This window comes from Phaethon lepturus, unplaced genomic scaffold (assembly GCF_000687285.1).
Source record: "Phaethon lepturus isolate BGI_N335 unplaced genomic scaffold, ASM68728v1 scaffold29998, whole genome shotgun sequence".
NCBI classification, from domain to species: Eukaryota; Metazoa; Chordata; class Aves; order Phaethontiformes; family Phaethontidae; genus Phaethon; species Phaethon lepturus.
In genome coordinates, this window is record NW_010556056.1 from 6,354 (window position 1) to 28,257 (window position 21,904).

Below are 21,904 nucleotides of genomic sequence, written 5' to 3' on the forward strand. Positions count from 1 at the left end.
AGAGAGGCTATGGAAGCCTCTTAGCTGATTTGGCAAGACCCTGACCAGCCTAATGTAACTTTGAAGTTTGCTTTGCTCTCAGTTCTTAAGTATTATGTATCTGTGGAGTTCTTACATAGAAATGGATATACACTGTTCAAGGTTGCAAAAGTTTTTCTCCTTTTTTTATTTAGCTTTTTCAAAAATACCTAGTTTTCCATTCCAATAATATGTCCTTGATGAACTGTATGTAGATGTTATAGTGCTAAGATGCAATACTAAAGTAACAAATTTCTTTTTTGTTTTTTGTGTTCTTTTCCTATAGGTGAGAGCATTTTAGTTTGCAAGCCCTCAGAAAGATCAAAAGGAACTGCTTTACTTCAGGGATCTCTCAAACCTGTTTGCAGTTGTTTGCTTAGAAAAGAAGGGGAAGGTGTCGCATCTAGCATGAAAAGAGCAATACTTGAGGTACAGGACACTTGGAGAGGGATTAGAACTGTGCTTGCACTCTTGTAATTGTAGGATGGTTTCTTTTGTGACACCATCAAATGTTTTCTGTGCACTTTCTTTTTCTTCTGTTTCCTCTGCTGTCAACCCAAACAGCTCCAGAAGAAAATTGCTTGGATCTGCCCGCTTGCTTTAGTATTCAGCATTTTCTTTGGTATGTTTCAGTCTTTGCTTGCTGCAGATTAGGATGTGAGCACACTCAAACAAGGGTTACTATACTTTGCTTTTGTGTTTAGATATACTCAAACTGCAGGCAGAAATAAGTGTAATTCTTAAACTTGGTGTGACCTGACAGTCTTAACTGGGAGATGCTTGTAAATTAATGATCCCAGAGGCTTTGTAGACTGAATTGGGCCATAATGACATTTGTAGAACCTTGCAGGGTCCCTTATTTCCCCCATTAACTTATCTACCTCTTTTGGATACAAATTATTGAAATTTTTAAAATAAATTTTTGGTGAACAAACAGATGTTTGATGTTCCCTCTAGCCTGCCCTCCTCTGTAGGGTACCTACAGGAGTAAAAAAGACCAAAAGTGTGTTATTCCACATAGGTAGAAAAAGCCGACCTCCTTTTCCAAAGTTGCTTTTGGACGTCAACTGAGCTTAGACTTTTTAAATACAGTTTGTTTGCCGTACTATTCCTACTGTCTTGTGAAAGCTGCTGTGGTACTCAGAACTTGGTTGTGATTCCATAGGTTTTGAATTTTTGGTAGACCAATGGAATTTCTAAGTGCCTATTTCTATGTAAGAGCTATTTAAAAGATGGTGGTTCCTTTCTGGTGGTGTTGCTTTATAACATGAAAAAAATCCATTGAAACTGACTTTGAAAATGGAAATTTACAGAAAACCTTAACTCGTCCTTAAACTCTGGCATTTAAAGTTTCTACAAGAAGAAAGAAAAAGAGGTCTCCTAGTGCAGTTTCAAGGGCGTGAAAGAAAGTTTGTCAAAGACGACACATGTATGGAAATGACTCACAAGGAAAAAGCAGTTATGTGAAAAACAAAACAAAATCCAAGGGGAAAAAAAGCAACCTCAATCAGGAAAACAATGATGGGGTCTAGCATTCACATTATAAAGAGAAAACTTCAGTATGCTAAAGAGCCTTAAGAGAACTCCTTCCTGGTTTGCTTTTTGTCTTCAGAAAATTGCAGTTTGTGTTCTAATCTTTTAAAAGTATTTCATGATGTTGGCTAAGCAAAATGCCTAGGGCTAGTCTCAAATCTAAATTGCTACTATATGTATGTCTGCTATCAAAATAAGATTTTATAATTCATTCTTTCCCATAGCTTGGCCATCTTACTTCTACCTAAGGTAGAACTTCTTGCCAAGAAAAGTCTTTAAAGGTTGGCTGTTGCTTTGCCTCATGTTCCTCTCTTGTACTGGTTCTTTAAAACGTAGATATCTGATGTATCAATCTCTTTGATTCTTCAATCTGATGTTCTATCCTACTGCTTCTCTGGCAATATGAACAATGGTTTTCTTCAGCAGATCATAGTGGGGGGAGTGGCCAACACTGCAGAGGATGTGCAGACCTACGCTTCTTGCACTCTTCTTGCATCCAGCTTGAAAGAAAGCAAGTGGGGAAGTGAGAAGGTACAAGACAAAGCGCAGACTGGACCTATTGAGGCTTGTGTGGCATGGCTGCTGGAGAATGAATTCATTCAGGTTCTGGACTCTGGCAATGATGTGAAAGGTAAGATTGGTGTTCTTCCCAGTGATTGCAGTTAGCAATTTTGAATCAGGAAATCTTCTGCAGCTGGGTAGATATTTAATGTATCTTTATAATGAGGACTTCTGTGTATTTATGGTTTTATTTTAAAGAATCATGTGTATCAAGAATTTTTTAGCTTTCTGGAGGGTGTCTTTTTACCTGCTATAACATTTTTCACATGCACGTGTTCTTGGAAGGCCTCTCTCTGCACATCACCTCTAAGGCTGATGCATCCTAGTCTACAAATTCCCAAAATATCTTTAAACAAGGCATACTTTTACTACAGCATCTGTGCATGTTAACTGTAGGCTGATTTTTGTCTTTCTGAAGAACGAGTACATTCTAAGAGAGTACAAGTCTCTTCTAGAACTGCTTGGTGTACATTGTTGCACTTTTTTCTGATTTTGGCTATTTTGTTAAAATGGCTAAGGATGATTCCTTGTAATGGTAAGAATCCCCATTACAGGTTAATTTGTATTTCTTTTGTTAAGAAAAGAAGACAGGAGATATTTGGTGTTCCTAAGAAAGAAATACTTAAAATGATAACTCCTAGGCAGGATGGCAGATGGTATTCCAGTGTTTTTTGTTCAAATAGCTATCACAGCTGTTAGTCTGAGTAGTTAGAGGGATCCAAACTTGAGATTTGGCCTCTGAAAAAGGCTAGTTTAGACTTAAGCAAGTCTAAACCTTTTATTGTTTCCATTTCCTATCTGCAGAATGGATAAATATGCTATTTCTTCTTGAAAAAGCAATTGGGAAAAGTTCATGGAATCATTAAGGCTGGAAAAGACCTCTAAGATCATCAAGTCCAACCATCAACCCAACACCACCATGCCCACTAAAACATGTCCTGAAGTGCCACATCTACTCATTTTTTGAACACCTCCAGTGATGGTGACTCCACCACCTCCCTGGGCAGCCTGTTCCAATGCTTAACCACTCTTTCAGTAAAGAAATTTTTCCTAATATCTAATCTAAACCTCTCCTGGTGCAACTTGAGGCCATTTTCCTCTCGTTCTATCGCTAGTTACTTGGGAGAAGAGACCAACACCCATCTCACTACAACCTCCTTTCATGTAGTTGTAGGGAGCGATAAGGTCTCCCCTAATAGTAGAATTGAAATCTATAAAATACGTTGCAACCTGAAATGAGAGATAAACTTGCACTTAAGTGTTTCTCTGTGTGTGTTGGTTTGTATGTTTGATTTTTTTTTTTTTTTAACAGCAAAGGTTTATCATCCAACACATCTTGGCTCAGCTACTCTTTCCTCTTCTCTTTCACCAACTGAAGCCATGGAAATCTTTGCTGACCTGCAGCGAGCTATGAAAAGTTTTGTTCTGGAGAATGATCTGCATATTGTCTATTTGGTAGGTTCCTCATTCTGTGTTTTGTATTTTGTACTGTCAAAACTAAGGAAAAGACATGTACACGTACACTTAAAAAGCTAAGCAATGCTATTTAAGACTTTTGGAGAGGAAACCATGAACCTGTGAAGATTAGTAAGGAAACAAGATGGAGCTGTAGTGAATATCCTAGGATTCATGGCTGCCAGAGGTCCATCATGCAATCATCCGAAATTTGACAGTCGTCTTCAGCCTCCTTAAGTACAAAGTGTGTTCTCTTTACGAGGCATTTTGCCTGAAAAAAAGTTGACCCCAAGGAGAATATGTTTGCTGTTACAGGAGTTATTGAGCTAGGGGACAGGGGGGCGCAAGGGATTGAGGGGGGCTGTCTCTGCTTGCTGTTTTCATTAACCTAGTTAATGAATAGATTAATGAATAAATCTACTGATAGATTTTTTTTTTTTTTCCTTCTATTAGTGTCCCATATGTAGCCATATCTCTGTTTTAGAGGACTATGTTATATTTAGTTTTCTACTAGGCAAAGTGGACTGTTTTGTGTCATGCACCAGTGAGGTTTTTTCCCTGTTTGCATCTCCAAAACAGAAAAAAAGGATGAATTTTGTTCATGTTCTGGGGTAGAGACAGTGATGGCAATGTATTTTTCTACTCTGTACTTTTTAATTGCAGCAGCTTGGCTAATGTTATTTTAAATCAAATACACTGTTGAACAAAATGTTCTTGAAATTCCCTTCCATTAAGCTAGCCTCAAACACTTTCTTGCAAGTCTGTTCATTTTCAAGGCCATTTTGAAAATGTTTGTTTAGTTTTTGTGGCTTTTTTTTTTTTCTGAAAGGAATTGTTCTCTTTATGGGATACAGGGAAATTATCTGCTATAATGCTGTTTAATTCTCTTAGGCTTGAATCTTGTACTTGTACAAATATGAGACTGAATTCCAAGACCTTGTATTTTAGGAAAGTTGTTTAAAACAAATAAGTATTTGCTAGGTTAGGAAAAGAGTTTCTTTAAAGAAAAAAAAGCAACAAGCAACAAAAGACCCCACCTTAATTTAATAACTCTCGTTCTTCTCAGCAGTCGAAGAGGGCATGGATGATTTACAACTACATAGGCATCTGGCATTCTGTATTATGTTAAATGCTCCGCAACAGCTGTTAGTTCATTAATCTTCCAGTATATTGATACAGATCTGAAGACATCTTGTCTCCTCATACTGAAACTAACTCTGTGCTGACTGAATGATAAAAAAATTGTTTTTTTGTCTAAAAGTATGTGTATTCTCTGGATGGCTTTTTGTTGGTATTAATAAGTCTGAGATTTCTTGTACTCCAGGTAGATGAAAGCTTCAGTGACTTCTGGCAAAATCTGTGTTCCATCCTGCTTTGTCAGATGCTGTGGCAGTGGTTAATGTGGTTGCTAGTGGTTTTAAGAGGCTGGTAGATACCTGTCAGTTTTGTTAAAAAAAGAGTAAAGTTTTGTTTTATTAAAGGAGAATAAAGATGCAGCTTAAAAATCTTCTAGTGGCTTGGATTTAGGGAGCAGTCTGACAAAGACTCCAAATTGCTTAATCATTACAGTACCCATATGAGTCAGATCTCATCTGTGCAAATATTAAAAAAAACTAGGTTAGAAGAGCTTTTACTTTCTTCAGGGTACATGGTTATGACTCAGTGCCTTACAGTAGTGCGTAGGATGCTCTAACCACAATCCCTAGACTGTATTTTTGTTTACGCAGAGCTCTGTTCTGTTTGTTTCTCTGAAATAGTTTTTTGTATTGTCTTATTTTCTTTAGGTCACCCCAGTGTATGAGGAGTGGACCACAATTGATTGGTACCAGTTTTTCTGCTTATGGGAGAAACTGCCTGCCTCAATGAAGCGTGTGGCTGAACTGGTGGGGATTGAAGAAGGCTTCCTGGCTCGTTCTGTAAAAGGCAAAATCATAGCTAAAACAGAGAAACAGCATAGACAAATGGCCATCCACAAAAGGTAGCCACAAATGGGTGTCAGTGTGCAAAGACTAGAGGCTATAACGTGTGGAGGGGACAGGCTTTGTGTCTGTTTTCAGGAACTGGCTGTCTTGCTGAGTGAGCTGATAGCTCAGAAAACCTGGACCTGGTCTGCTTTGGACTTCTGGCACAAGATGTTTGTGCTGATGTTTTTGGAAGCCATCTTCCCTGTTTCTTTTTTGTTGCTATGCTATAGTACCATTCTGTCCTATGCTATCACAGTGCATTTTGCCATGTACACTAATGTGCCCTGGATGATCATTTTATTCCCACGTGTACTTTTTCTACAGGTTTTTCACCAGTCTTGCCCTTGTGGATTTAATCAGTGAGGTTCCCTTAAAGGATATGACCAAGAAATATGGATGTAGTCGTGGCCAGCTTCAATCCTTGCAGCAGTCTGCTGCCACCTATGCAGGTGAGTTGTCTGGGCAAAAAATCCCCAGGAGTCTTAGGCTGGTCCGTTTTCTTTCCTTCCAGATATGGGGATAAGATAGCCACAGTATGGTACTAGCAACAGTCAGTCTTGTAAAACTACTTCCAGCTTTACAGCTTAATCTGTGGTTGCCCTTGCTTTGAGGTGAAACCACAGAGTGTGCCATGGGATGAAGGCTGGCCGAGTGGAAACAAGCAGTGCTGTAGCATGCTGAAGTCTGTGGAAATTATCTGTGTACTGTGCAGGAATATAGTTTGTTCAATACTAAGTACAGAAATTCCATTCTGAAGCTTTGCTCTATCAGGAAAGAGTATCTTTCATCATGAATAAAGTTTGGGGTCTCTAAGACTTAGCATGGCTTTCTCTGGGTTGCGAAGTTAATTGGCCAGAAAGTATAAGTTTATAGTTTTCAAAACAGTGTGAGTTGTTTCTGGGTCATTTATCACCAGGTAACAAGAGGTTAGATAGCTGTCACCTTTAACTTAACTTCCGTAAGAGGGCTGTGTAGGAGTAGAAGTAACAGCCCACCATGTGACTGAGATTTTTCTTTTTTTTTCCTGTTGCCTAATTCCTCCATTACTCCATAGGTGGTTCTTCAATTTTTAAAACAGTTTTAGCTCCACTTACCAAACCTTATGTGTGGGTTGCAGCATGAGTCAGAGCCCCAAAATTAAAAGGTCACGCCAACTGATGCAGAGTAGTTTAAATTAATTCTGGTAATATAAATAACTTTTTGTTGTAGCAGTTTCATAATTCTCTATTCCTCATGTTAATAATTTTCAGCAATCAGGTAGATTAGTGCAGGAACAAAAGTAATTTGGGAAGTAAAATGAACTGTTGACATGACATGTAGTTAAGAGATATGATAAAAGCTGTATTCTATAATCACTATAAAAACAGTGAGGGATGCTGTGTCTTTCAGTTACTTTCATATTCTGTAGATGCGATGTGTGAGTAATAAACTGTCTTTTCCCTCCCCTTTTCCTCCTCCCACGTGCTGGGGACTGCAGTTGTAACCTTTATCACAGGCTTTGCTACCTCCTATCGTGCTCTCAGTAACTGAAGTTCTGCAGGCCAAGTTCCGATGTTATGGACATGAGAGCCGGCTTTCCTCAAAGATTGTGGCTTCTCTTGGTGCCTCTCATCATTATTTTTTCTGTCTTCTTTTCTTCAGTGTGTTTGGTTCATAAGAATCCTGTTACAGGATATGCATTTGCTTCACACTTTCAAGATTAGCATCTTCAGACAAGCAGTTGTCATTCAGAATTTCTACCTCACTGATAAGCTAGTTAATTCTACATTATGTTGAGTTCTGTGAGACCAGCTCCTAATCATAGTTATAATAAACATGAGTTAGTTTCTGTAGGTAATGGGAAGGTGAGAAATGTAAAGTGAATGCCTATTCAGATGGGAGTGGGCAGGGAATGGGTCCAGCTTAGTAGAACTGGAGCTGGAGTGAAGACATTGATGTAACTTCTGTGTTCCAGGAATGGTAACGGTTTTCTGTAATCGGCTGGGCTGGCACAACATGGAGCTGTTGCTCTCTCAGTTCCAGAGCCGCCTCACTTTTGGGGTTCATAGGGAGCTTTGTGACCTGGTACGAGTGTCTCTGCTGAATGCACAGCGTGCTAGGATGCTTTACAACGCTGGGTTTGTCACGGTGGCTGATCTGGCTAAAGCCAGTCCTGATGATGTGGCAACTGCTCTGAAGAATTCAGTACCATTCAAAAGGTGAGAAATCAGTAAGTCCAGAAGTCAAGTAAAGGAGTGAGTTTGTAAGGTGAAGGATTGCAGGATGAAACCTGTAATTAAATATGGCACTTGGGACTTGGTGCCAAACATTATTTAGAAATGACTTGTAGGTCTCTGTGGCTGATCACAGTCATTCAATGATTATTTTGAAATTAATAGAAGCATCTTTTGTTTGCAGCATAAGTTCGAGAGACCTACCTTTTCTTCTTATTCCTCTTTTCAATGCACTGTTTAGTCCTGGGTGAATTGTTAATGCTCTCTGGAGGCCTTTTGCTGCCTCTAAAAGGCAGCTCTACCATATGATCAAATGAGTTGATGATTTTTTACTGTATATCATTTGAAATGCTCTTGTGATTTTCATGTTAGTGCAATGACAAGCTTCCTTGATCAAGTACCTGTTGGACTGGGCCATGACACCTCTCTGGTTCATGCTCCTGAAGCTTCATTACTTTGGAAAACAGTGTATGGAGAAGGATTGATTCAGACCTGGATGTTGCCCTTCCTTACTAAGGAGTTGGGACTCATCTGGGGTACATGTTTGGACGCAGAAACCTAGTAATGCTTCTGGAGTATGCAGCCAGTAATATCTGTCATCGACACCTGTTCACATATAGAAAACTGAAATAGTTATTTCCTATTAAGTGCATTGTATTTTTGATGTAGTGCTTCTGTGAAGTTAGGAAGCTGTGAAACTAATTGAAATGGGAGGAGAGTAGTGCCAGCTCCTTGTGTCATTTGTTATTTTCTGCACAAATGTTTACATCTGTCTGTTACCTTTCCCATAGTGCTCGTAGGGCTGTGGATGAAGATGAAGAATCAGCAGAGGAGCGTCGGACTGTGCGCAGCATCTGGATAGCTGGAATGAAAGGCTTAACCGAAAGAGAAGCAGCTTCCCTCATTGTGGAGGAAGCCAGGGGACTTCTCCGGGAGGATTTGGCCTTGATGGGAGTGCAGTGGAACCCAGAGAGTTTTCTCGAGTCTGATACGTCCTCTATGATCAGCAGTGAGTCAGAACTGGAAGACAGACTACGTAGATCAAATGGAGAGCAGTATTCTGAGTCTTCTAGGGTGTCAAACAAAAAAGGGTGCAGAGTTCAACATTGTAATGGCCTTGGTTCTCAGACTGGAAACTTATCAAATACTAAAAAAGGATATAAAAGGCGACTAAGTGGTAGTACAGAAGACTCCAGATTTGAGTGTGAAGTCCCAGGCAGGAGACAGGCTCGAGCAGAGGAAGGCAATGATGATATTGTGTACAGTGCTAGAAAACGGCCAAATATGTGCAGAGATGATGAAAATGTAGAAGGAATTTCTCTGGTCAAAAACAAGGTTGACTCCAGAAGAGGAATTCCAGAACTCCCTACTGAAGAAGGAAAACCACCAACATTGAGAACAAAGTCTTTAGCCTCTAGATTGATAAAAAGTACGGATGTGCATTTAAACCGGACTAGGAATAAAAATACTGCTTCAAAACTGCAGAGGTCACTTGTTGAAGATTCAAATATGCTTAGCATAGACATACAAAAGCCACCTGCTTTCCACCCCACCACCTTTAAAGGTATTTTTTTTCCAGACCAAAATAATAAGGAATTTATGGAAACAAGATCTGTAACTCAAGACAACAAAGTCTCAAATTGTGTACAGATGGGGGAAATTAATTTTGGGAGGAAAGATAAAGTGGAAGGATTATTTACAGAGCCTACCACCACTAATGAAGGCATGCCTAAGGGGAGAGGATGTTTTCAGGCACCTGTTACATTGCAGGGTACTCCACACATGAATGTGGAGACACGTAATGTAGAAAGTTTAGTAATACCTGCTAGTTCTAGGACACAGAGAAATGAAAATACTGATGATAAGCGGAATAAAATTAATAAAATGCAAACGGATGCTAGCTGTGCTGAGGAGGTGATTGGTAAGCAGCAGATGTCTTTAGACAGAGATCACTGTAATGTAACTGCTAGCTGCTCTGGAAGTGGACACGTCCATAGTAGCAACAGGATACGGAAGCCTGTGGATTTTTGTCCTGGTGAGGATAAATGCTGCCATATTCAGATTCAGAATGGGAGCAAAAATGGGAGCAAAAAGCCCAATGGAATATTGTTACAAGCTGGAGCACTGCAGAAAGCTATCAGTCATCCTAAAGATTTTTTGAAAGACTCTCTAATAAAATCCAGAGGCATTTGCAATGCAAATGATGTTCAGAATGGTCCATCCTCTGATCTATTTTCTGACTCTAGAGACTGTGAAGACAGCCTCCCGTTGGATACTCAAACTGAGATGATAATAAAACAGGAGGGAACAGCTGGAATCACAGGACAGCAGGGAGTACAAGGTTCAGAGATGGCAGCAATACCACAGCAGGGAATCTCCAAGAAACTAAGCACTTCACGGACTGAGAATGCAACTGATGAAAGGCTGGCTGCAACAGTTAGGGAACTGGGCTTATCGAGTCTTATCACAACAAATAATGTTACAAAAAACACAGCTCAGCAGTGCAGTAATAAACCTTTGGAGTCTGGAGGCATTAATTTACAGGTTGTGGCGAAGGAAATAGAATCTGCACCTTGCCTTAAAGAAAGTGATTTCTCAGTGACTGACTCCCAGCTACACAGTTTTCTACAAGATTACCAGACCCAAAATTCAGTGAAAGGGGAGAGTGTGTCTAAAGACCTTAAGAAAGCAATCTCCCCTTTTGGCAGGGAGCACATTGTACAAGTAGAATGCCACCCTGTCCCTGAAACAAGCCTGAATATGAGTGATAGCTTGCTCTTTGATGATAGCTTCAGTTATGTCAGTGACCTTTCAGCTGTTCACATCACAGAAGCTGACAGAAAGGACCCTGTGGAGAAGCAAGAGGCTATGCTTCCTCCAGATGGTCTTTTACAGAACCTTAGACCTGTTCAGAATAAATTTGATGTCAGTGGCAATCAGAAAGAGCACGAGGATCCTGTGCAGCGTAATGATGTGTCTCTAGCATTCTCTGATCTAATAGCTGAAGTTTTAGATCATGCAAATTCCCCATCTTTTCTGGAAGATCTTCCTTCTACATTTCATGGTCAGCCAGGATTAAGAAACCCAGTGATTTGTAACAATGACTCCAGACCAAAGGAATTAGTAGGAGATCAAGGTGAAAAGCTCCAGAGTAGCCAGCAAGCTTTAGAAAAGAAGAAAACCCATCCAGTGTTGTGGGCTGAACACTCATTTGAACTAAGCCCAGGACTGCAGGATGCATTAGACAAATGGCCTAGTCCCTCAGGCATTGAACCAGTTTCAGTAAGCTCCTGTTTGAAAGGAAAGTTAGTTGCTCCTATTGTTAATGAAGATCCAGATCCAGTTTTTGAATCTGACTGTTGTCAGCCATGGCCTTTGCCCACTTGCCAGGATTTAAGAAGTTCTTTCAAGGTTAAAGAAAACAAAACAGAAAACTTGGATCTTCAGAAAACAGGCTGCATAACACTTCCACTCAAGGGAAGCAACAGAACATCCTGTCTTCCACCAGATAGTAATAACGGGTTTATTCCTCCAACGCCCCCCAAAGAGCTTTTTCCAAAGGGTTCTGTTTCTCTCTCTGTGAAATCTGCAAGGAAGAGACAAGTCACCTGCATGAATGAAGGGCAACTGATTCAGCCACAGCAGAATAGCGAGGGCAATGCAGAGCAGCAGGTAGAAACACTCCAGGTCAATCTTGGTAGTGTAGACCCAATCGAGACTGATGAGATGAAAGATGATTCCACTATAGACCAAGGCTTTTCACTGCAGCTATCTCAGGATGTTTTTCCACCCATTCCCTTAAGTGCTGAAAACTTCACTATTATTGATGTAGCAAGCGACAAAGCACTTTTCCAGACTTTTGTTGCAGAATGGAAGGAGAAGAGCAGATTCTCCATCTCGGTGGCATGCGAAAGAACAAAATGTCTTTTGTCTCCCAAATCAACTATTGGTGGCAAATTCAAAAAAGGTCAGTTCCATGTTCCAGCGTGTTATTTTGTGAACAGCAGGGTGGCATCTTGAGGTTAAAGCGGGAGTGGAGAAGGAAAAGGTTTGCAAAAAAGGAGGAAAATTACTGATACTAATTGAATATTGTCAGTCTCAGTAAAGCAAAGGAACTTAGTGGTAGGAGAGGGTGGAGAATTGGTGTCAAGCATTTCATTGGTAGGTCTTTAGTGACAGTGTTAGCAGCTTGTTTGTATGTGAGAGCATCTAAATATTCTTAATGTTTCATTGTGTGTCTAATTTTGAAATGGATCTGTGTTGTGCAGTCCCTTTATCATGTGTATCTTTCAATGTTATGAACAAGTTTTAGTGTATTTTAAAATGAGTAATATATTTGACAGTAAACTGTACAGACTGTTCTGGGTCTCCACTGAGCAGTGTTACTTGCGGGATTGCCTCTGAACCAAGGTTGGAATATTTTTGAGTTTGTGAAAAGTAAACATGGTTCAATATCTGCGTGTGTGAAATTCAGATCAGTCTCTGGATTGTTGTAATATTGGTTCATTTCTTTTTTTCCCACAGAAGTATTCATATGCTGCAGTTTGCTGCTGTATAAAGATACTTTTCCTTTAAAGTAACAAGATTAAGCAGAGTTAGATTCTTTGCTGTCATATTGCCATAACAACAACAACATTTCTTAAGTATCAAAAGATATTTTTGACAGACAAATGTGAAATGTTTTTCAGAGTGAAAGGAGAGAATACACTTCTGTCTCAACTCTTGAAAAGATTGCTAGGAAAGGCCAGAGTTTTGCAGGGATGCTATATGGGTGGTTGTTTCTGTTAAGAAAAAGTTTTGCTATTCTAAACATTTTTTTTTCCCCAAAAGAAACACAGATTTTTCTCCCTATAGATAAAAATGAAGGTATATATTCACATTTAAGAAATTTAGGCTCAACTGTATGTATTTATGTTTTCAGGATCCAAACTCTTCTCTATTTATGGATGACATTTATAATTGTAACTTAAAAATTATTCCTTTAGTAAGTTCTCCTCAGTGGATGCAAGTTAAAGATGATGGATTTCCTGTCCAAGGCTGTGAAGACATCTTGGTTGTTGGTCTGGCAGTATGTTGGGGTGGAAAAGATGCCTACTATATCTCTTTGCAGCAGATACAAGACCAGACTGGTAAGTGAGTGGACAGGCTGTGCTGTGTTACATGACACCACATTTCAAGAAAGTACTTTTAGCAGATAGGTTCTTGGAAGTGTTTTGAGTGTCTCAAATGCAGCTCAGCTGTGTGATGGAGTGATTTAGCCATATTATTCATCAGTCTTAAGTGCTGAACACCCTTGAACATGTTGCTGTGGATAGATCTATGCTGCTGCATAATAAGGCCAGGTATTTGGCTCAAGCACTGGACTGCTGAGCATGCATATTGCTAAAATGTTAGCTTACTCCCATGTTCTCTTTAGCTTTTCTCTTTCAACCTCTTCCAATTTTTGCTTTCTGGAACAAATCTGACATTTGAATGCTGAACATAACCCAATCTGTGCTATGTGGGCTAGTGGCTAGGGTTTGAGTTCTGGCTCTCCTTTGTGTTGTAGCACACACACAGCATATTGCTTTTGGGAGCCTTGTCTGGTTTGATAAAATATATAATATTGGGATAGCTTTATTGTTGTTTGTTCATAGTCCAACTGTAGTTTTTGTGCTTTAGGTGATTGCATTCAAGAATTTTCTCTTGCCCTTCTTATCATGCGGTGGGTAAAAATGATTTTTGCTTTTATTTCCTGCCTCAGAAATCAGTATGAGTTTGGCGCCGCCACCTCTGGACAAAAACCTATCTGTAACAGAGAGGCTGTATCATCTGCAGCTGTACCTGCAGAATAAGCCCAAGCAGGAGCGCTCTATTGTCATGTATAACTTCATTCAGCACTACAAGACTCTGGTGATGGCTTGTGACATCTCCTTGGAAGGAAGTTTTGAGGACCCAAAGGTTTGCAGGATTAAGAAATTTAGCTTGGGTAAAACTACTAGTTTAAAAACACCAGTGGAAAGACAGGAGTACCTTCTGGTACTTTCTTTCTGTTGTTTAGATTTGAATATGCATACCTGCTAAGGAGGTTTAGTGAAATTTTTTTCCAGTGGGAAATCTAGAACAGTATTTAGAAGAGACTTCTTTTGCTGTGTGTGTTCATGGTGCCTGCAAAGAGAAACAGAGCAAGTTCAGTGATAGGTTAACACGTTAATCTTTCACACCTGATTGCTTGGGTGGGAAGGATGAGGTTAAATATCTCTCCTGTCCCAGTGGACAGGGCTGAACTCTTGTTTTGTTGCTATGAGAAGCCTGTGACTGAAATGGCAGAAATGCTTCTGGTCAGATTATTGATTCTGAGCGCAGAAGGGTCTGTAAGCAAAAGATTTACCTGCTATATGTGTGGATCACCTTACTATCACTATTTTCTCAAAACAAAACAAAGTTTACATGTAATTTCAAAAGATTCAGGTACAATTTGCAACTCAAATGAAACACTAGAAAGAGGTAAAAGCACCTTCTTGTCCTTGTTACGAAAAGTTTTAGATGCATAGAAATTTCTGGTGTTGATTTTTAAAGCTTGCATCACACATGGGCTGAATAGCATCATGGCTAATATTAAAGTCTGCAGGTAAGTAGCTAAGGTGTTCACCACAAGGACAAACTTAGCTTTTCATAATGATAGACAGTTTCAGGATAAAATTAAAGAGCAATAAAAGTAGCACATTTCCATGTGCTGTTCCATGTATTAAATGGAGTCATACTAATATTTGTTCATTTTAGTGATGCAATGAATATATACATACAACCCCTCACCCCCCGTATATATACATGTGTTTTTTACCTTCTTGCATGGCAGAGACAATGCAGAAACCTGTTTTTCATCCGATTTTCAAACAAAAAGTTGAGATACAGCTATAAGCGAAATAGCTTTAAAGACAGTGGGAGATATAAGGCTTACCACGAAATAAAATTTGCCTTGCAGAATTCTTGGTGTTAGTGCTGATGTGCAAAAAATAGGAGAGCTCAGCTTGACTAGTATTCTAGATCAATAGCAACTTCTGATTTTTACAAAGTCAGTTTTCAAATTAAACATGTTTTGATCCTGATTTTCATATTTAATCCCATTTGTGTTAGGTTTTAATAAATGAAAACACCTGAGGACAACACTTCTAGATGTGTTTAGTTGACAAAGGATAAGGTTTTCAAATGTGCAGAATTAACTTTGAGTGAGAATGAAGCTTTTAAGTGACTTATGCCCTCTTGAAGGTTTTATCTGAAATCATGTAACTTTACCAGAAATTATTCCAGTCTGCCTGCCAAATCAAGAAAAATAATCTGCACTATAACCTTTCATTAACACCCAGTTAAATATTTATGTTGTATTATGACTAAAATAGAAGAAAGATCTCATGGATGTTTCCCTTTTTAAGGTTGCATGTTGGCTGCTTGATTCTGGCTCTAAGGAACGTACACTTCACAACATGGTGACTAACTTTCTCCCCAACGAGCTACCTCTACTGGAAGGGGTAGGCACTGGCCAACGGGTGCACAGTCTGGGGCTTAGTGCCAGCGGAGATCATTCTGGGCGGTACAGAGCCGCAATAGAGTCTGTGCTTATCTTCAATGTCATGAACCAACTTCATAATGAATTACAGAAGGAAAATCTGACAGGTAAAGAGAGCTCCTCCACTTGAGAGCAAAGATGGAGGTAATGATAGGTGTGCTACCACAGGGTGAATGATCAATGGAGAAGAGAGGAGATTTGGAAGTTCTTATCTAGGTATATTCTGTGGCAAAATGTTCATTTGTTAAAAGAAAAGAAGGAATTTCCTTTGGAAATACACCTGTTTTGCTAAAAAAAAAAAAAAAAAATTAAATTTCAAATTTAAATATAATTTTTATATCCCAAATATCCACCAGTTCCATTGGTTACAGCTATAGCAGAGTCTATTTTAAGGCAGATCAAAGCAGATCTCTACCTCCCAGGTGGGTACTCTGGCCATTCTGAGGGGACTTGTGGATCTGTCTATGGTTTCTCATGAATATTTTCAAGAGCTTTTGCATTTCCGTGTCAGAAGCAGTTCCTAAAATCCTCAAATGTTTTCTGAAGGAGTTTTATTGCTCTTTGGCCTGCCCATATAAAGATTATTTGCCATGTATGTGTCATGTCCATGAAACTTTTGTGATCCCATAGTGAATGATCCAGTATGTTTACACCAATAGTTGCTGAATGCTTGCCTCTGTTTAAAAACAAGCAAACAAAAAACTGCCCAAAAGCACATCCCTGTTGGTGATCTTTATGATTATTTCCCCTAAATTGTATCCAAAGCCTAAGGTTAGGGTCCAGTCTCACTGAAGTCTGTTCTTGCAAGTTTACCGCATCATTTATGGTTGTGACAACTAAATCTGAGAACATTTTTTAAAGATGTGGGTGGTGGAATGAATGGATATCAAGTTAGAAAGCTTTACATTAAGCGTGTCTGCAGTTTATAAAATGTTGATATACAGAGAGCTGTATATTTCTTAGAAAGTAAATACTTGACAGAAATTATTATTCTTTTAAATACCTTTGTGATAGAAGTTCTGGAGTACTTATTATGAAATATTTCTTACTATGAAATATTCCAGAAACAAAAGTATTTATACTAAATCTATATTAAAAGATATCAGTGTGTCAGCACATTCAGGATTTTAAAACCTGAGGATTCCCCAGTTGTTTTTTTATGAATCTGTTGATCTGCAGTAGGTCTGGTTTTGATGTTATAAAAGTTTTTCTTGGGGTTTGTACTTACTACAGATGTATTTTCTAAAGTGGAGATGCCCACTCATTATTGCTTGGCTCTGTTGGAGCTGAACGGCATTGGTTTTAGCACAACAGCATATGAAACTCAGAAACAGGTCATGCAAGCTAAACTGAGTGAGATTGAGACCCAGGCATATCAGCTGGCAGGCCACAGCTTCTCCTTGACCAGCCCTGATGACATTGCAGAGGTACGTGAGGGTTAGGGTGGGAGGAGGAGAACTTTCTCAGAAGTTACCCTCAAGAGGCTTTTGCTTAGACTTAAGAAAAAACCTTCTTGGGCAGACAGCATATGAAGAAAAGATGGAATGCAAATTGAACTCTGTTCAGAGTTGATTTGTCTTTACACTCTGTATGAGCTTGCTGCCTGTAACTGCAGGCAATTACTGCTTGTTACTGATCATTCTGATTTCTGCTAACTTTAGCAGAAATAAAGAAAGTAGAAGGGGAAATAAGCATGTGGAATTAAAAAGCCAAGTGGAAATAAGTATGTTGTTTGTACAGGACTTTGGCTTCTCATGGCGCATGAGATGATCTGCCAATTAAATGGCTTTTGGAATATTTTTGATGAATGGTGCAGGACTAGAGAAGCATTTTTGTGATACCAGTATTCTGTGTGAGATCATGTAGTATGAGTCTAAGAATAGTTATACTGAATAAGTTGCGTTGTTACCCTTGTCCCTATACAGGCATGAAAGAGGAGGAAAGACTGCTTTAAAAGTTTTGAGTCAACTACTGTCTGTTTTTAAGAACCTGTATTGAACTGATTTTTTTTTAAAGCCTAAGAAACAAATTTCTATGTAAATTAGCAATACTTTTATTCCCGAAGAACTTTGCTATGTATTTTTTAATGTACATTATATGGAATCATAGGAATAGATTATAATTGCTGTGCATGCTTTTTTCCCCCATTTATTTCTTTTCTATATACGAATTTCTTGCTGAGGGGCTGTACTTTATATGGAAATAGTAAAAATTTGCAAGCAGCCATCACTAAAAAGTTTTACAGAAATATTCCTCCTTTGTTGCAAATGCAGAAGTTTTGCTCACTAACAGTGGTCTGAGTTAGAACTCCTGAAATAATGCTCAGCTCCAATTTCATCCTGCTTCATAGAAAAAGGGAAAGAAATATTTTTCTGACTCCTGTTTCTCATGTGGAAATTTTGTTAGGAATCATGCAAAGTATTTTGTATAGGTTAGTAGAACTTCTACCCTTACAATTTTGTGTCAGTAAAACTTTTGTGCTACAAAAATGTGCGAGAGAAAAGCTTCTATTCCCTTTTGCCAGCTGTGAAGTTAAACACAATAGCTACTAAATAGTGTATAATGCTACATAGAAACATAGAATGAAAAATTAAGAGCTGTGTTGTGTCTGTCAACAAGTGAGCATATTCAGTTCTTAGCAATTTTTTAGAAAAACTAATATTCTGGCTATTCTATAAAAGGTATTTGTGACCACCTCCTATGTTATTCATGTTGCTGTGAATCCTGCTCCCTGTTAACACTTCTTTTTTTCCCACCAATGTTCTTCCACTTTTAGTCATTTTAACTCCACATTTTAGTTCAGTTGACTGTCAGCAGCAAGCTCACTTACTGGATGGAGTTAATTACCTTTTCTAAAAACATACCTCTGAACTCAGTGTGTTCAGAAAATGAGATTTTTAGATTGCATTTTGTAGTTAATTAAAACAAGGAGGAAAGACTTTGATAGCAGAGATATTTAATCAGCTTTTTAATTACCTGAAGCATTTGTACTATCCTCTGGTTGGAATGAGCTGTTTAAGTGCTCAGTTGCTTTTGTTTTTTCATGGGAGTAGTATGCAGAAACTGATTTGAAATGCTGCCCTTTTTCAGGTTTTGTTCGTGGAGCTGAAGTTGCCACAAAATGGAGATGTCAAAGTTCAAAGGAACAAGAAAACTCTGGGTTACACCAGAAGAGCAATGGCTAAAGGAAATGGGGCTAGGTTGAGCAAGCAGTTTAGTACAACCAAGGTACAGTAAAGTCTGGTTCTAGTTTGAAGGTGACTGTAAAATAACTCCCTCTTACTTCATGCATCTGCTGCTTGGATACACTAGAGTTAGGTATGCTGACTTAAATGAAAGTAACTGCCTTTTTTCTCTTCGAGTCACAACTGGAAATTCAAACTGGATTCTGCCTTCTCTGTTAACAGAGTTATTAACTCCTCCTACTCTTCCTAAAGCCTGAGTTTAGTGAGGACGTAACTATAAATAGCGGTCTTCAATAAGAATAAATCAGGCAGAATTTGATTTCCCAAACCATATGTAAGACCAAAATAGGACAATAATTCTGTAAAGTCAATAGTAGAAGAATATTTCAACATCAGCTTGAAAGATACTTAAATACCATAGTGATTAAATACAATAATTTCCCTGGCTGGTACTACCATATCTGTATTTTGTGCTTCAGAGAATTTGTCTTCAGAATGGCTGATCTGATGGCTTATCAAATCTAGTATATCAAAAGCTTATATATATATGAAGGCTATCGATATGCTTGCCAGTTGATAAATATTGTGGAGCTGCATTAATACCAACTGCTGCAGGCTAATGGGTGCTCTTACCAGACAAGTAATAACAAGAATCCTTGTTTTCAGGATTCATTAATCTGTGTTGTTTTCTTAGTTTCCCCTTGTTCAGTCAGTGTTTGGAAGACAAGTATTGATTACCAAAACTCAAGTGGCAGTGAAAAAGTGAGTGCGGTGGTGGTGGCAGAGCAGGGAGCAAGAAGCAAAGTGAGGATTTCCTCCTTTTGTGGTGTGGAGGGATGAGACTGCAGCTGCCTGCTGCATACGAAAAAATGTTATTTTGAGAAATGTTTGCATGTCACTGTGTTTTGGAATTCTTGTTAGTCTCTTCATATTTCTAATTTAACTGAAAGGATTTGATTGCTAGTGATCAGCTTTGTCTTTCAAGGAGCATGGCCAAGGGCTTCATTTTATGTGTTCCTAGTGTACAGACAGGAGAGAGCAGGGAGAAAAATATGCAAGAAGATGGAGGAGGAGCATTAATGCTGGGCAAGAGGAGACATCATAGGGGACCTATGGCAAGTGATGCTTTATTTAATCATTTCAGGTGATTTATTGGTTGGTGCAGACTAAGAGAGGTGATGAGGATGCAAAAGTCTAAAGAGAAGTGATTGCCTTCTTGTGTATAATAAAACTGCAGCTGTGTCTTATGGTGCTTTGATTGCCCAGGTGTAGACGGTATAAGAGGAGGGGGTATCAATTTAGTTTTAAAGCAGTGACACTGGAAGCTCACTGTGGGTGAAGGAGTCACTTTTTCCAGCAGAACTCCAAAACCTGTATTTATAAAGCTTTTAAGGCAGTTAATTATAGTTATGCCCTTTTCTCCCCACAAGGATGTTTTGGAGAAATTAAAGACACTTCACCCATTGCCAGGGTTAATATTGGAATGGAGGAGGATCAACAATGCCATTACTAAAGTGGTGTTTCCACTACAGAGGGAAAAGCGACTGAATTCTGCACTGGGAATGGAAAGAATATATCCAGTGTCACAGACTCACACAGCTACAGGTAAAGAAACACATGCAAGATCCTCACTGATCTTTTTTTTTTTTTTTTTTAATTCCTTCGTGTGTGCGTGGGCAGCTTTTGTATGGGGAGAAGATAGGAAGTCAAGCCTGTGCTCTCCTTCAACCAAATGAAAATACTGAAATACTTATTTCACATCAATCTGCCCTAAAAGTCTAGATGTAAAAGATGATAGATTTATACTAGATATAAGGAAGAAATTTTTCACAATGAGGGTGGTGAAACACTAGCACAAGTTGCCCAGAGAGGTGGTAGATGCCCCATCCCTGGAGACATTCAAGGTCAGGTTGGACGGGGCTCTGAGCAACCTCATTGAGTCAAAGATGTCCCTGCTGATTGCAGGGGGGTTGGACTAGATGACCTTTAAAGGTCCCTTCCAACCCAATGATTCTGTGTGTTAAAATAGCTTTTGTGTTCACCAAGCAGTATTATTCATTTCTTGCACATATTAGCGTGTAAGAGAGACTCCTTTTGGACCATTACTTATTTCTGCCTTGTCTTCCTTCTCAGGTCGAATAACCTTCACAGAGCCAAATATCCAGAACGTGCCAAGAGATTTTGAGATTGAAATGCCAACTGTGGTTGAAGAAAGCCCACCCTCCCAAGCCCATGGAAATGTTAATTCTCGTGCTTTTTCTGGGGGCAGGTAGAAGGATCTTGGCAAAGTTTATGCCTACTTTTCTAATCTTAATGTGGTCAAGTTGTCAAATTTCTTATTTCTGACTTCACCTGTGGCTGCTGTTACATCAGTGTGACTTCTTACTCAGTGTTTCTCTTACAGTTTCAGGGGAATAAATACATAAAAATCAGTGACATGTGAAAGACCTAATAATACTAACAGCACATGGTTCCATGTAGCCACTTGCTTTTTGAAATTCTTTATGAAACACTACGGTGAGATGAACATTATGCTCCCAACTGTTGGATGAAAAGCAACTAAACTGAAGTTAGGATCTGGCTTGACTTGCTAAGAGCTTCTCTGAAAGAGGGTAGGATATTGTGGAAGAAGTAGAAGAAAGTTCATCTGGTTTATGCTGTGTAGCTCCCTGTGGAAGGCAACATGAATGAATATATATTTTCATTTTTTGTTAATAATTTCATTTGTGATAATGATCCTGCAAAAGCTAAATCTGGTTTCTGTTAACCAAATGCCCTATTTTGAAAGCATTACATGCCAATGCCTAAACAGTTGTGTGGAAGTCTAGTGAAATATCAAGGTAGATCTTTTAGCAGCTAGCTTGTGAGCTTTGGGACTTCTTGGTGGTGGTTTTCCGTTTCTCTTTCCATGCAGGTTCTTGTCCCACATGTGTCACCTGAGTGACTTTTATCATCTTTTGCCCATAGCAAAATGAGAGAACTTTCAGATGTTTTTTGGCCCTTCTATCTGTCTTTTCCTACCACCATGCATCTAACATCCTTGTGCCTCAAGTAGGTCATGGGAAAGGAGCAGGATCTTGTCTGTTTCTCTGCAGGAGACGAAACAGGCCTAGCCATGGTAGCAGAAATGTTGTTCCAAGAAATAGCTCTGGCAGTGCTCAGGCTTGCAGCATCTTTGCAGGACAGTTGGAGGGTGGGCTGGGTTCTTAGAATCTTCCCAAAAGAAAAGCAGCCCATCCAAGGGGTGGAGTGCTTGCTGAACTTTGAGAGGTCACCTTCTCAGTCTGACTTTAGAGACTACATTCCTTAGTTAAGCAGCCACTGTGTTAGCAAGATGGGCAGTCCTAAAGGCACAGAAATGACTGCTGACACAAAAGAAGCTGTCATGCAGCCTAAGTCTGATAGACCTTCTGAACTTTGGTCCAAACT

At 39.1% G+C, this 21,904-nt stretch overlaps 1 protein-coding gene across 1 annotated transcript in view; it reads left to right on the forward strand.

Moving 5' to 3' along the window:
• Positions 1-21,904, forward strand: part of POLQ (polymerase (DNA directed), theta) — a gene marked incomplete at both ends in the record, with an annotated part of 35,065 nt that overhangs the window by 4,667 nt on the left and 8,494 nt on the right. The window contains 14 exons of the mRNA XM_010292363.1: positions 305-447; positions 1,978-2,182; positions 3,425-3,567; positions 5,352-5,545; positions 5,856-5,980; positions 7,486-7,729; positions 8,536-11,711; positions 12,730-12,873; positions 13,488-13,684; positions 15,157-15,397; positions 16,524-16,717; positions 18,381-18,518; positions 19,906-20,080; positions 20,609-20,715. Of these exons, the coding sequence (XP_010290665.1) occupies positions 305-447; positions 1,978-2,182; positions 3,425-3,567; positions 5,352-5,545; positions 5,856-5,980; positions 7,486-7,729; positions 8,536-11,711; positions 12,730-12,873; positions 13,488-13,684; positions 15,157-15,397; positions 16,524-16,717; positions 18,381-18,518; positions 19,906-20,080; positions 20,609-20,715 (5,426 nt within the window). The remainder of the gene's footprint in view (positions 1-304; positions 448-1,977; positions 2,183-3,424; positions 3,568-5,351; positions 5,546-5,855; positions 5,981-7,485; positions 7,730-8,535; positions 11,712-12,729; positions 12,874-13,487; positions 13,685-15,156; positions 15,398-16,523; positions 16,718-18,380; positions 18,519-19,905; positions 20,081-20,608; positions 20,716-21,904) is intronic.